The sequence below is a fragment of the Drosophila melanogaster genome, chromosome X (genome assembly GCF_000001215.4).
Source record: "Drosophila melanogaster chromosome X".
NCBI classification, from domain to species: Eukaryota; Metazoa; Arthropoda; class Insecta; order Diptera; family Drosophilidae; genus Drosophila; species Drosophila melanogaster.
This window is the reverse complement of record NC_004354.4, coordinates 127127-142321: the sequence shown is the minus strand read 5'-3', so window position 1 is coordinate 142321 and position 15195 is coordinate 127127. Positions and strand designations below refer to the sequence as shown.

General features: G+C 37.6%; 2 protein-coding genes, 1 long non-coding RNA gene and 1 other non-coding gene across 12 annotated transcripts in view, besides 4 other annotated features; 1 reads left to right on the top strand and 3 right to left on the bottom strand.

The window, feature by feature from the left end:
• tyn (trynity) overlaps positions 1-2004 on the bottom strand; it is a 60346-nt gene extending 58342 nt beyond the window's left edge. Inside the window, exons 1-2 of one of the 2 annotated variants that reach the window (NM_001382036.1) lie at positions 1980-2004; positions 1124-1485 (exon numbers count right to left, since the gene is read on the bottom strand). The gene's annotated coding sequence lies outside the window, so the exon portion shown is untranslated. Of the gene's footprint in view, positions 1-6; positions 115-1123; positions 1486-1979 lie in introns of those variants that run through there. The other variant, NM_001297801.1, reaches the window with a different exon arrangement.
• Positions 125-1600, top strand: lncRNA:CR45473 (long non-coding RNA:CR45473). Of its 3 annotated transcripts, none has more exons than NR_123753.2 (4): positions 125-490; positions 887-1007; positions 1066-1106; positions 1167-1600. It is a non-coding gene; the product is annotated as a long non-coding RNA:CR45473 (long non-coding RNA). The 3 variants fall into 3 exon arrangements; NR_123754.2 differs by having other exon boundaries at positions 798-1007; NR_123755.2 differs by having other exon boundaries at positions 125-1600.
• Positions 1982-14873, bottom strand: RhoGAP1A (Rho GTPase activating protein at 1A). 6 transcript variants are annotated; one of them, NM_001103386.2, is made up of 15 exons: positions 14727-14869; positions 12905-13401; positions 8938-9515; positions 8195-8819; positions 7758-8053; positions 7562-7688; positions 6247-6267; positions 5589-5687; positions 4062-5066; positions 3617-4000; positions 3392-3552; positions 3116-3255; positions 2798-3047; positions 2542-2737; positions 1982-2471 (listed from the first exon to the last, which is right to left on the bottom strand). In NM_001103386.2, exons 2-14 carry the CDS (start codon positions 13238-13240, stop codon positions 2548-2550), a joined length of 4212 nt encoding a protein of 1403 aa, NP_001096856.1. In that variant the 5' UTR covers positions 13241-13401; positions 14727-14869; the 3' UTR covers positions 1982-2471; positions 2542-2547. The 6 variants fall into 6 exon arrangements, with proteins under 6 accessions (NP_001096856.1, NP_001284725.1, NP_001284724.1 ...); NM_001297796.1 differs by having other exon boundaries at positions 1982-2737; positions 7758-8056; positions 14727-14873; NM_001297795.1 differs by having other exon boundaries at positions 1982-2737; positions 8198-8819; positions 14727-14873.
• Positions 6538-7261: a mobile genetic element.
• mir-4915 (mir-4915 stem loop) lies at positions 8820-8937 on the bottom strand. Its single transcript, NR_047712.1, has one exon. It is a non-coding gene; the product is annotated as a mir-4915 precursor RNA (primary transcript).
• Positions 10088-10140: a mobile genetic element.
• Positions 11651-12049: a mobile genetic element.
• Positions 12181-12279: a mobile genetic element.
• Positions 14874-15195: the final 322 nt, after the last annotated feature.

The window sequence follows — 15195 nt, the reverse complement described above, 5'->3', positions numbered from 1 at the left end:
TAGTACATCTTAATAAACTTGTTGTAAGACAATGTATTTTATTTTTCCATAAATTATTTTGGTATTGAATCCCAGACCTACAACGCAATGAGCATTTGGCTATAGCGATTATCTTGGACATATCGATGTTGGTGAACGCGGTACTATCGATAATACTATCGTATTTTTGCAATTCTATTGCAATTATTATTATTTCAATTCAATTAAATTATAGCATTGAAGTACCCTACAGAAAATATGTCTAATTTTTTTAAAACAGATCCCTAAGCGTTTTTCTTAAAACCCGCGTTCATAAGCAAAAGCTTCATGAAAGTGAACTTCACCGAGAAGAACAAGATTAAAGAGAGCAATAGTAAACAACAAGTGTCGTCGTCGATAAGCGTAATGCGAAGTAGTAAAAGTAAACGCATCATCAGTTTATCTAGAAAAGATAACATTGATTCCCGGGATGATATTCTTTCGAAAAGTGGACTACAGTTCTGTCGAAAAGGTGCGCAACTTTTTTCAGCAATTTGGTCCTGTGCCTGTGGTGAATTTGCAGCCTTGTCAGATGGTTTACTATTAAAAATCTGCTGGCAGTCCTGGAGTCTTCAAACCGTGGTCCCACCTTTAGTTAATTTTTACGGGGCTGGCAGGATGGTACCACATTTCGGAAGTATGAAAATGAGATGAAAACAAAATTTTCAAGTTGATATACAAAAAGATCAAAAATAATATAATTTCGTTGGACTGGAGAGCCAGTGATTTCGAAATCAGAATCTTTGGGAACAACCAAACGGAAAAACGGAAAGCTAAAGAAGACACTTCCGAAATCTAGGTAGCATTCACACAGCTTAAATTGCCAAGTTAAAGATTCATTAAAATCCGCTAAAATAAAATTTCCTAGCCCAACGGCTTCATTAAGTCGACGATTTCCTCAGTGACGGACATGGCGACATGAACTCATAATAACTTGAAGCTCACCCAAATTGATAGCAATCCAGCGGACTTAAGCGCAGTGATCTAAAGTAATCCAAAGGACCCAAAAATATTATTTTAGTTGTTTAACGCACTGATCGTTTTCAGGACTCAAGATAAAGAATTCGAGACGTTTGAGACATATTCAAGTACATTTTGGTCATACCTGTTAAGGAATTTCAATTACTATTTCTAATCCGTGTTCCTAGAGCCTTTGGTGAGCTGTATTCCTTACGTATTCACATCGTGACTTTGGCTTTGTTGACTAAATCTCCAAGTAGAGTCCGAAAGCGCCTTCAACACTTTTAGAGCCAGTACTCATTTCTACTGCCGTCAATTGGTGCTTGAGTAGAGCGCCAAAGATAAACAACCTGGGCGTGGAGGAGCATTGCAAACAGACGGTGATCTAATTCGGCGCCAGTCTGGCAGCCTATTCGCCGAAACGCGGTTAAAAATCCCTCTTCGTTGTAGAGGGATAAGTGCAGTCAAATCAAGAGGACGAGGAAAAGCAATAATATCCAGGCCTAGCTTGAAAATGTATAAAGTAGACAATATAATTTTTAAAATATTCATATAAAAAAAACTGCCCTGAAACATAATTACAATGCCTGAATGATAATCTCGAAGCCCTATAGCAATATCTAAACAGATTTTTTTTTTTATTTTACGTTCTTTTTTATATAAAACCTAAATATTAAAAAAAATAAAAAAAAACTGAATTTTAAAGGCATACATATTTTATATCAATCAGCCGGAAAAAATCGCTACCACTACTTCTGTAAATTAAATTATTAATAAGTAGTTGTATATATACGCATATATATGTATATTATATATATAAGAAATAATGCATACATATAAATGCATATATTGTAGATATATGTATAAATTTTTATATACATATACATATATAATATAATATAATTATTATTACTTATACGTATATATATATGCATTATTGCTTATTATAATAATTATACCTTAATAAGTAAAAATTTATAAATACATAGTTAAATATATACCTATGTTTGTAGATATATATTTTAATTGTTGAAAATATTTGCAATTTTTCTGTTGCTCTTTTTTGCACTTGTTACGGTAAGCAGAACTTGCATCCAAATGTACATGTCTAGTAAAGTACGGGTAATATATGGGAGTAATTTTCAGTAACGGAGAAGCAGCGATGTACAAGTGTTAAACACTTGCTAGTTCCAGGTGTGCGATGTACATGGATGACCCGACATTGAGCTGATATGTGACATCCCTGGATCCTTACATAGATCCTGGTGTTTCCCTTTTCCACGTCATATCATCATATTCGGTTTATAATTGCAGTTGCGGATTCTGGTATATACAGTAGGCAGCACCAGTGTTTTATGGTGTTTTCGGAATTTAATGGCCTTTTCCGTAGTTTCAAGGTAGTTGGGCGGTTTGTTATATAATATAAGGGGTTGTCATTAAGATAGAGACGTGACGTATGAGTAGACTGTCCATCAACTTCCATCGTATTATTGCTATTGTTTGTAAAAAATATAATTTTTGTACATATATATATGTCCATATGTATCTGTGTAAACTGCTCACGAAATCCTAATCCTTCTTGATCCGTGCCTGAAGAAAGCAGTATAGGATTCCTGCCTGAGCCATAACGTCGACTGTGCTGGCTGCCAGTGGATCCTTCTGCTTCACCTGCGTTTGGCCCGGCCTTAGCAAGGTTGGTCCAAACACCATGGCCAGATTGTGCAACGACATCTTGTTATCTGTCTCCTTTTCGTGGACTCTACAATAAGTAGTGACAAAAAAAGTTTATTTTAAACGTCCATGTTTATAAGAAACAAACCTTATTAAATGATCTAATATCGAAGTAATGGAGGCTTTGTTGGCCTGTGGCAACTCCTCAAAAACTTTTAGAAGCTCGTTGATTCGTGTGGATTCGTTGTTGTTGCTAAAGGCGCTGAATGTGTCGAAAAATCGTGGATAAAGTTGATCCGTGAAAAGGGCCTCGGGGAGCTCCCTTAAAAAAGTTTTCAGAATGCCAGTGACCGAATGGATGTCCACCTCGCGTAGCAACTGCTCCGCCTCATAGGCATCTGAAGAAAATAAAATTAAGTGCAAATTAGTAATAAGACATGGTTACCCATCAAAGCCATATATTCACCAGACTCAAAGGCCTTCTTCAGCTTCGCCAAATCAGAAGCGGAACCGCTGACGCGGTAGCAGCCAACCTCCAGCATCCCACGCCGCTCTACCTCCCGAATGCAGGCGCCTATGATGAACGGAATGTCGCGTTTTTCACGTCTGAATGAACAGAAATATATAGTTTTACATTAATTTATATTGCTCACAAAGTTTATTAAAATATTTAATTATTTCTTTACAATTTTCATTTCACGAAAAGGGGTGCTGTTATTTGATATATGGAATTATTATTTACTTTAATACTTGACTCATTTTGGCACCGAAGAGGGCTCCTGGCTTTGTGCTGCCGCGGAAGAGCTCGCCTGGTATAAAACGGAAGCTACAGCCGAGCTCTAAGGTCTCAGTAAGTTTAATTGACTTCGGCTGCGTTGTTTCTGTCAGCCAACTTAAACTCAACTATGGAATCAAGCGGAATTATTGATGTAAAACTTAATAACAAAGATCAACTTTTAACTCCCACCTTAAGTATGTGCTTGGCTTTAAGAAGCGGTCGCTCCTTAGCCTCATAAAGAAGAATGCGTACATTCTGGCTGCCCTCCAGTTCCAGCATAAAGCTTTCGTTCCAGAGCGGCGTTTGACTGCGACATATCTTCTTGGTGGTGGCCTTGCGAAAATAGTGGCCATAGGAGTCCACCTCGACGCAGATGTACAGGTCGTTCGCTTGCTCCAGTCCTTCCAATCCATGAACTCCCATGTACAGGTCCCCAACCAACAGGCTCTCGTCGTTAGTGTTACGCATAAGATATGAACCCATTTCGGTTTTCATGCCCTTCTGCATGGCTACAATGAAGGCGGTAACCTCCAGGGAATTAATAGTATTTGCTCCAGGCAGGTTGCATTTTTGCTACATAAATATGTACATAATTTATCGCCTTATTAAGCTGAAGTAGGTCAGAGAAACTAACCTTAAGGGATAAGATTGAGTCGATCCACTGCGTCCTCTCAAAATCCGAGCTAAGAAAGAAGGTTATGGTTTTATTATTTGCCTTGTTCCCCAGGCGCAACACTAAATTGGGCGTTGCCAGCACCAGCTGTGATTCCAGATCCGCCAGCTTGCGGCGATACTTATCACCGGAACGGAAGGCTCCACTTCCACTGTTAGCCACCTCCATGGCCAATTGATCTCGAACGGATCGCAAATTGCGTTTTACTTGCGAAATGTTTGCTGGACTAGATTCCTTAAGCTCGACCGCCGGATCTGCTTCCTCGTAAATGGATACGTCTTTTAGCGGAATGAACCATTTGAGCTCATAGTCGATACGATCGCGGCCTAATGCTTTGTATTTGGCACATGCGATGACATCATTAAAAAGAAAGAGATGCCGCAGCTTACGATGTCCATCGACAAGTTCTACAATAAAAGAATTACGCACCATGCGTCTTAAATTTCGATTCGATTCAATGGGCAACCGCTGATTGACCACATTGAACTGATTGAGGAACATCTGAATAATCTTTTGCGCCTGCCTTAATGGCTGGTGATCCGGATGCGCATTTGGGGTTTCGCGTAGCAAATCGTTGAAGACCAATGCGTTGATTTGTACCCTCGCAACAGGTTTGTGCAATAGATCCTCGAGAGTTAGCGATTGTTCCGTCTGCAGATTAAGCACAATGGTGGAGACGATCTTTTTAAACTGGGGGTTATTGGCACTGCACTTCTTCACAGTCTCAATAGCATTTTTGTAGTTGTGCAAAAAGGCACTGTATAAGTCAAACATCTCCGCCAGTCGACGAAACGGCTCACCGATCAGCACATCACCACCCTCGTGAGACACAATAGTCTTTAAATCAGATAAGAAACCGGTATGCAGATCGTAAAGCTCATCAATTTTAAAGAAAATTGTGTTCTCCTCCTCCTCCCTGATCACAGGCTGCGAAGTAGTTAGGGTTGCGTGGATGGCCTTCTTGTACTGCATTTGGGAAGAATAGGAATTAACCACATTAGCAATTTTACCACTCATATAAATCACGTTGTAACTCCCTAACAATTTCCACTTTTTATACCCCTTTTAGAGGGCATATTAATTTCAGTCAGAAGCTTGTGACGCAGCAAATGAAAACTTTTGCGACCATATGAAGTAATGAAGTATATATAATCTTAATCAATATCAACAGAAAGTGTATAAGTCGGAGCGTTCCGAAACGGACCCATATCATGCAGCCGCCATAGGATTAATCGAAAAAAAAGTTTGTTTTTTTAAATTGATACAAATCGGACGAGTAATTCATTAAGCTGTCATATGAGCAGTACGAAAATGTATTAATAATAAGTTTCTTCATTCCTGCTTCAATTATCTTTTGGTTTGAAACTGTTTAATTTAAATAGCATATATAATTTTTCGTGATTTTTATATATTTAATTTAAATATCTTGGGAAACCCTATTTCTATGCCCTCCCACAAAACGAAGTTTATAAGATCCGTATTACATACCTGCATCATTTTATTGAGGCATTCCACGTAGATAGTCTCACTTTGAATAATTGAGCTAAGTATGGAACGTATTTTAGCACCGCGCGCATTTCCACAAACCTATGAAAAAGCGAACCACTTGGATGAAATGGGTAGTTGTAAGTAACACATAAAACGTGGTAGATGAGGCCAAAACTTTCCTAAACCCGCTTAAAAAGCCTTTTCACAACTATATATAAACTATCTTTAAATAGCTTATATATGGTTTCGTCGAGCCGATACAGTTAGTTGTCAAAAAAATATAACATTGTATTTTTGCAAGACTACGTACACACTGGCAACAAACCCAAATTTTCATGAATGAGATAGGGAAAGGTATACTGTGATTAATGAACAATAGATAGGAGTAACCAGTCAGAAGCGATATTGGAAAATCGATCATTAGTCTGTAAAAAATGTTCGTTTAATTGTGGGCGGAAGCTTAAGTACAAACGATGGTAAAACTTAACTAGAAACATGCAAACTATATAAATTAAAAACACGCAAAATCAATGTACAGATAGATTCAAATGTATGGAAAGATTTATAGAAGCGATACTACATTAATAAGCATCTACTGTTGATAAACCTACAAAGTCGAAATAAAACCTTTGACTGATTATCCGTATCCGGTACTTACAAGTATCGCCGAAACTAAGTTCTGTTGGGAAAAGAAAACAGAAACGAATAATCTTCGTTAGTTCAATGTTAGTATATAAAGTTAACGCTTAGATTTGATTTTTATGAATTTCATTAAGGTAGAGCTTCATGTTAACAAACTTCTGTTTCTAGACTTTTATTAGTCTTGCACTTGTTTTGCATGATTTAACGCCTTCGTTAATGAAACACATAATTAATGAATTTGTAAAAATATGTTTTAAATTGAAATGAAATCATAATTAAGCGAAACAAAATTAATATTATTATAAACAAGAGAGAATGTCATAGTCGAGTTTCCCGACTATCAAATACCAGTTACTCAGCTAGTGTGAATGCGAACGCGAAATTTCATTATTTTTCTGGGATATCGATAGATATTGGGGAAAAATATAAGAAAAATTTTTAAAATTGTTCAAAAGTGCGAGCTCAACCATTTTGGCTGCTTTAGGGCGTTTAAGTGGGCGTCGAAAAAAGTTTTATGGCAAATCGATTAAAATTTAATCAACTAATAAAATTATGAAAAAATATTCAACAATTTTTCAAAAATGTGAACGTGGCAGTTTTAAGTAGTTTGTGGGCGTTAGAGTGGGCGTAGCAAAGAGTTTTTTGAGAAATCGACAAGACTAATAAAACTATTGAAAAATATCGAAAAGTTTTTCAAAAATATGGGCGTGGCAGTTTTTGGGCGGTTCTAGGGCGTTAGAACGGGCGTGGGAAACATTTTTCTTGGAAATCGATAGACGTTTACAAGACTAAAAAAAATTTTTAAAATATCAACACATTTATCAAAAGTGTGGGCGTGGAAGTTTTATTCGGTTTGTGGGCGCTAGAGTGGACGTGGGTCAAAAAACATGTGCTGCGTCTTTGTCTCTAGCACCTGTATGCTGAATCTCTTCTAGCTTTTATAGTTCCTGAGATTTCGTCGTTCATACGGACAGACGGACAGATCGACTCGGCTACTGATCCTGATCAAGAATATACAATATATACTTTATTTTACTGTATGAGTAACGGGTATAAATTTATGGATTTTTTGTTCTGAAGCGCTGGATTTCAGAGCACTGTAAAGTGGTACATGCATTTTGAAAGCATAGTCGTGTAAGTCATTTGGGCTTAAAATGCATTAGTCTAGTTGTTAGCTTTTAGACTCCTTGCTGATATATGTTGACTATGATTGGGAGATGATTAAGTACGACAAAATGACAGAAAAATAATGTTTGCTTGGGCACTAAGTAGCGGGATAACGGCCACAGAGGACTGGGCCAGGGGCGGTCTTCAATGAACTGACAACGCACCTTGCGAATTGCTCCCGGAGTAGTTTGTGTTGTGGTTTGATCGTCGTGCGAAATGGTGCGTAATATGGGCGGACCCTCGTACTCCCCGTCACTGTCTAGCGAACTGGAGCGCGTCTCAATTCCTTGCCTTTAAAATTAAAATACAAAATATTAGGGTCAATAATTTGATTAGATTTTATCAGAAACTTAAGCTCACTGAAGGAAGAAATCGATGTTGACGTAGTTAGAGGTCCTGCCTGGAGATTCGGGATCCGCTACATTAGGCAAAGGCAAAATGCTGCTCCCAGGCGTCGACAAATCATCGCGACTGGATGAGGATCCGGTGCGGCCGGGCTTAATAAAAACGTATTCTCCGTCGCCGTTGTCGAGCGGTACGCTATCATAGTACGGTTCACACTCCGCTAAAGCTCCGCCCGCTGCCGCCGACTGTTGGGAAGCCACCGCCTTTGCACTTTCCGAACTTAGCGAAGACACGCTTTCGTAGCTCTTGATCTGCTTGGAATAAAAACCGGCTTCCGTTAGATTACTTATAAAAAGAGAACTCAATTCCCGTACAAAGTGTAAATTTGTGGGGGAGTGACCTAATTAAAAAACGATATTTCCTCAAACCTAATTAAGAAAGTCTGAGCTTACCACCTCCGATATGCCTTGTGATGTCAGCGACTCCTTGGACCCTACACTACGCTGGTTGGCACCCGATTCCCGCGATTCCGTTCCAATGTCCGCATCGACAGCCTGCAGGCACGATCTCCTCTCTAGACTGCTAGTGGAGCTGCTGTCCGCCATTGCCAGTTTTCCGGTTTTACTTAGACTACCAGTTGGCGAGGCACCAACTCCGGTTCGTCCAGGAGTCAACGATCGCCCAGGCGTGGAGGAAGTGCGTCCTAGGCTACCACAGCCAGAAGGCGACGAGTCGTTCCTCCTCGTTTGTTCCAGGCTGTCTGCCTTGCTTACCATCTTACGACCGAGCTCCTCCATTAATTCAGGATTGTTTACGTTCACAAATTTACTAAGCTCCGGTGTGGTTTTCCGTTTTGCCGAGTACTTGGAATCCAAATTATCAGATGATTTCTGACGTAGTATATCAGACGGCTTGATGTTCCGCTCCAGCGAATTGCCCAGGCTGTCAATGCAGAGACTGCCGCTTGAACTGCTTGGCATCGTGTTGATCATATATGTCTCCCTTTTGGGCGAAGACGATAGCTGCTGGCTGGGAATGGTAGGGGGCTCAACTCGCCGAATATTCTTTGGCGGAGGTCTGAGAAAAGAAGAATAAGAGGCATAAGTAGGATTGAGTATTCCTAGTATAATAGGAACTAGGCCTTAACTTAATGTTTGTCCTTGCGTGATATGCTTAATTTACTACTTTTTCTCACCTGGGTGGCATTTTCTTCTTGGCCTCTACGTGGGCAGCGTACGATGTGAGCGATGGCGAAAGCGGTGGAGCGGTGGCCTCCGAATATCGAGAAAATGTGGATGGTGGAGTGGGTTGCTGCTGCGGTTCACCGATCCCCGATGACGAGGTAGTTCCATCAGCGCTTTCTTTGTCTTTGGCCTCTTTGACCTGAATGACAGTAACGTATTGTGACGTCGACTTGCGCAGCGGTTTATCGATATCGACATCGTTTTCTAGACGCCCTCCTGCCACGTTATCCGGCTGGGCTTTTAAAGACGCCGCCAATTCCGTGATGCACTGCTGCAGGGCCCCATCGGTGTCCTCACTATTACTATCCTTGCATTTGTCTTCTTCCCGCTTTAAATACAGCTCCCCTGTTCGTTTGCCGTCCGCCGTGATCTGAGTGGAGTGAAGTGGACCGCTCACCTTTTCCGATCCGATCCCACCTATAACGGCATTTGTGTGTGTTGTGTATTTGTTGTCTGGGTTGAGCGACAGGCGATCCTTGTCCTTGGCGCCAGTGGAAGAAGGAGACTCGCGCAGATTTAAACTAGATTTCTGTGAATAAATATAAGAGGAAGTGACCAAGTCAGTGAATGAATATAGTAATCTTTGAAACAATCATAAACGATCTTAACTAACTCGTTGAGGAGAAGTAAACCTCTTTGAATTTGCATCTTAGAAAATATAGATACAGAATGACTTAGGAAATAAGCTAGGCGGTGGTTTGATATTTACAAAATAATTAAATGCATTTATTAATAAATTGGGGAAAGTGTTCTTTAAGTTTAAAAAACGTTCAATATTATACAAAAGGAGCCGGTATGGAAATTCGAATACATACATAAAAACATTACGTATGGATTTTTTACTATGCGGAAATTGACAATAGGCTAAGATATACTTGTTTCCTCTAAAGGTAGATGTTTAATAATTAATATTCGATACAATTTCGGCCAGTTTCCTCTGTCTGGGTGTAATATAGTGGTAAATAAATATAAAATTCCCACAAGAGTACAAACTCCTCTGGAACTACATTATTTTATCCGTTACATGTAGAGTAAGAATTAATACTAAAATTTTTTTGAAAAGTGTGTAACAGGTATTTCGGACCACAGCACGCCTATTGACTGAGTAAAAGTGGATTGTTAGTCAAGAAATTTGACTATAGCGTTCTTTCTTTGTCTGGATAATTTTGGTGTTATTTTTTATTGAGACTCCAAGAGCACAAAGCATTTAATTTCGTTTAATTTTATTGCAAGTCGAGCCTTTCTCTATATTAAATATGCAAACGCCAACAAACTTGGTTGAATCTCAAACGCCGTTGCGTGCGTTGAATCTGCCACATTGTTTTTTCCTCATTATTTAGATTTAAAAATTACACGGGTGAGCAGCAGAAACAAACCTATAACCAAACAATAAAAATAAATAAATGAGAAAGCACCAGCCATACAAGGCGCTTATTACCAAGAAGTGAAAAATGTCCAACCAAAAATTGTTTGCTTATCGAGGTGGATATCCATATCCAAGTGGGTGGTTGGTTAAATGAGAGCGGAGAAATGAAGAAAGCGTGCAATTTAAAGCCCAAAAAGGTCGACAGCTAGAGCTGTAGAGAAAATTGGAAGCTCCGTTTTTTTGGTGGTATTTCTTAATTCTTTGGTTTCAAGATAGTATATACACTTATAGATAAAAGAGACCTAACGATATAGGCACGGATTCTACGTGTATGCGCGTAGTTATATAGAATTTTGCGATAAGTATTTTATTGATTTCAACTTGTCATAATACAGCTAAAATTGTTGTAGCTTATGTAGCGTTTTCCATTTTTAAGTTCGTTATGTTGTATATATAATATCTGCAGTAGAGATCTCGTTCTCAACAAATTACTCTTACGCACCCCTCTGGACCATAATTTAAACTTCTCCTTAAAGGAAGCCATGCTTAAAATTCAGCGCCACTTTGTTGAGCTATTTTTCCTTTGATATGGTATAAAAATTGATTGAATTGAATGGGAAATTAGGGGTTAACAAAGACGAAGTGTCTATGACTGGGAGATAGGTTTTGATTCAAGCGAAAACACGTTAACAAACACTTGCGCGGAAATGAAAAAAAAGCTCGGTACTTAGCTCTTGAACGTACAAAAAATTTTAATAGTTTACGTAATGCCTTGTTATTGTAGCTTTTATGTTTTTTCAAATTAGGCTATTAAACAGGCGGTTATCCGTAACACATATATAAATGGAACTTTTTAACTATATTTACAGATATTTTTAAATTTTATGTATATTATTTATGTATGAATGACGCGTATTCGTATACGTCCATTCGTCCGTCCCGTCACTGTTATTCACCCAAAACTATACTGACGACAATATATGCGACGCCAGCAGCAACGCTAGAAACCTAAAGAAAATAAAACTCACACACGCCCGACAATCCCGCCTTCTGTATAAAAAAAACTGCTGGTGTGGGTAGATAAGGGTCACCATTTGAGATATTAAAACGAGTGCTAAAAGTGGTAGAGCTCATGGACAACGCACACGTAAGCGCAATTTTTTAACTAAATAAATCAAATACTGTACCTTGCTCAATTAAATGTTTAATAAGTGTTCTGACTTAAACTCAGCTAAAGTTTGAGTCCTTTTAAAATTAAAAAAAGCTACATTGACAGTCACGTTATTATAAAAAAAAACAAGAGATAATGCTATAGTCGATTTCCCCTACTAACAGATACCCGTTATCATTTTTCTGGTTATCGATAAATATTGGTGAATAAAATGAGAAAACTATTTTAAAACTGTTCAAAAGTGTAGGAAAGGCAGTTTTGGGCGGTTTCGAGCGTTAAAATGAGCATGGCAAACAGTGCTTTAGCAAATCGATAGAAATTTACAAGACTATAAATATCACAACATTTTTGCTGTGGCTATGTTTTTAGAATCTGTATGATTAATCTCAACGTTCTAGCTTTTATAATTCCTGAGATCGAGACGTTCGGACGGACAGACGAACAGGGTCAGACCGACTCGGCTATTGATCCTGATCAAAAATATATATACTTTATATGGTTGGAAACGCTTCCTCGGACCTCTTACTCTACCACTTTTACTTTACGAGTAAAGGGTATAAAAATACCTTACCAAAGCTGAACGCCTAGTAAGAAAATATCTACGTAGGAATGAAACGCACCAGTAGATTGTGCAAGGGTAACTAGTATATATATACACTATAGTCAAGTTCCTCGACTATCAGTTAGTGAACTAGTGGGGTCGAAAAGTTAAAATTACATTTCTTTTAATAATTCAATAAAAAAAAGATAAAATGATTTTTAGAAATTAAGCGAGTGCCTGCTTTTTGCAGCTTGTCGGTGATATAGAAAGAAAATGCCAACATGTTATTGAATGATTGTAAGAAATTAGAAAAATATATGATGAAATACAAAATAAGCAAAAGAGAGAGATATTGTTGAGTTCCTCGATTAGCAAATATCTGTTCTTCGATCTGATCTTTCTGTTACATACTCCTTTTACTGTACGAGTAGCGGGTATAAAAATAATAATCTGCTGTTCTTGTCTGATAAAAATAGGTGATACACCAATCGGAACTTACCACAGAACTAAAAGAGTGCACACCAATCCAACTTTAAATATCTTAATTTCCCACGCCAATTGTTTTTAATCCCCTGAAGCTAGAGACTTGTGTATGTCGCTGACAATCCATTTTGCACGCTTTACACTCTTTTTTTGTCTAAATATTGAATATTCAAAATATTCATTAACTTACAAAGGAATAATAATACTTGATGGCAAAAATGGATAACAGAACGATTACTTGTTGAATTGGTAGACACTAGCTTCTGACTTCGTTAAAAAGTATTTTGTTTCATTAAACAGGTATTTAGATAATTATTTTGTTTCTAAATAAGTTTTAATTGATATATATATACTTACAAAATCTTTGTCCAGATTAGTGTTGCTTTCTTCTTGTGTAGCTCCATTGGTGGTGCTGCTGCAGTTGCTGTTATTGCTGCTAGCACAACTACCGCTAGCAGCCTCAAAGAGTGCCTTTGGATCCCCGCCAGAAACGCGATACCGTTCCACGTCGGACAGCAGACGCTCTAGATACTCCACATAGAGCGTCTCCTGCTCAAGCTCCTTGCTTAGCTCATTAATGCGCACTTTGTGTCGCTCGAGACTAGCCCGAACATCTTGTTCCCATGCATCGGATAGAGAGCTTTGCGGAAATCGCTGCATCCACAGACGCTGGAAGTCATCGAAAACGCTCATGTTGGTGCAAGCTCCTTCTTCGGGTGCTTGCTTTTATATTAACCGTTTTCCTTATTAATTGAAAAATGCTGATGATTATTATTCAAGATGATGACGCGGAGAGGCCGTTGTTGCCTTTTATATAAGAACAAGCACCAGCTGTGCGTTGTCGCCTTTTTCCCCTGCAAGAAATTGTGTATGTTAAGTAAAAGTGTCCGTATTTGAATTTTCAGTTAAACTTTTAAAAATCGTTTCAAATAAGCAGTTACATACAACCACAGAATGAGTATCATAAAGAGTGCCTTTGAGGGGCATTTGTGAAAACTGTTGGCAGTCCTAGATTCTATAGCACTTACCAATAATGAAAATGTCATGAAAACCGTGTATCAAGCACGCCATATTGATTTAAGCATTAAACAATCATCGAAAAATCGTTAGAATAAGTTTATTTCTTGGGCTTTTATATAAATATTTAAAGTATTTTATAAACCAAAAGTTATGTGTAATACCCGTTTAAAGAGGCAAAAAGAATTTAAGTTCATACTCGAAATCTAGTTTTGGTCTTTGCTTGGTGTTACAAAACTTAATTATTCGAGGCATACACCGTTAGCACATAATATTTAAATATTTTTAGATCATTACAATACTAACAGTAAAAGATATATATTTTGATTTTATCAAGACGTATTTAACATGGGAAGGACAGATAAATATATTCTTAGCGGTTTAAAAATATATATATTAAAATGCCCAGAAAAGGTAAACATTAAGATTTCCAATGGTTTTCCAGTGGTTTAAAAATTTTATAAGTTTGCACTTGCACTTGGTTCGGTTTTTTTTTTTTTTTTGTATTATTTTGTCTTTTTTGTTGTTGTTGTCCAGTTGCAGGTGCGACAGTAGCACTGTTGCCTTTAGAACCCTTGACAATCCTATCGTGTTTCGCTCCCTTGTACTTGTTTTAATTTTTATCCCTTGTGCCAAAATAGTTTTTTCCTTGATACCTATACAAATAGTTTACGAGTGCAGTCACATGAGTTTGCGAGATACTCTCGGTTTTTGTTATTTATCAAAATTACAACAAAAGCGTAGCACAAGCATATAGTGCACAGACGCACAAAAAAAATGATTCCTTTGATCAATGTTATTTTTCTTTTGTGGTTTATATTTACCCTACACCTTATTACACTTGTCTTCTTTTGTCTTTTCTCTTTTTAGAAACAAAATCAGTGGGCGTTGCAGCAGCAAAAAATTCAATTTATACACGTTCCACTTAAAAATAGTTGTGGTTTATTACACGCAAAGATGTATTTTTGTGTTTTATTCCGTTTAATATACAATTAAATTCCGCTCAGAACAAATTTGGATACACAACTTTATTTAATTTACTTCAAAGCGAACACACAAATACATTTGCATATGTACAGCATAAGCGGTTTTGACATTGGTGTGCGTAAAACTCGGCTTTGCTTTTCCTTTGGAATTTCTTGTTTTCCTAATCACCACTTACGTTTCATTTTCGAACACGGGTTTTATTCACCATTCCTACAATTTATTTTCACATTGAATGGACTTTAACAATTAGACAAAACAGAAATATTTTCGCAGATTTCCAGCGAAGCCGATTTTACAAAAAAAAAATATCGTTTATCGATTGCATGTGGACGTTAGAGGTGGACTAGCCACTATCGCCAGTATCGATGTGTGCTCGAAAAAATACTAAAACACCAAAAATTTATAACTTAAATGGAAAAAAAATGTTCTCTAATAACCATTTGTTAATTTTAGGCTTAGTATGCTTTTGCTTGAATACCAATTAATAATCGGCTCTTTATAGCATTAAAATACTAAAACACCAAAAATTTATAACTTAAATGGAAAAAAATGTTCTCTAATAACCATTTGTTAATTTTAGGCTTAGTATGCTTTTGCTTGAATACCAATTAATAATCGGCTCTTTATAGCATTAATATTAATTA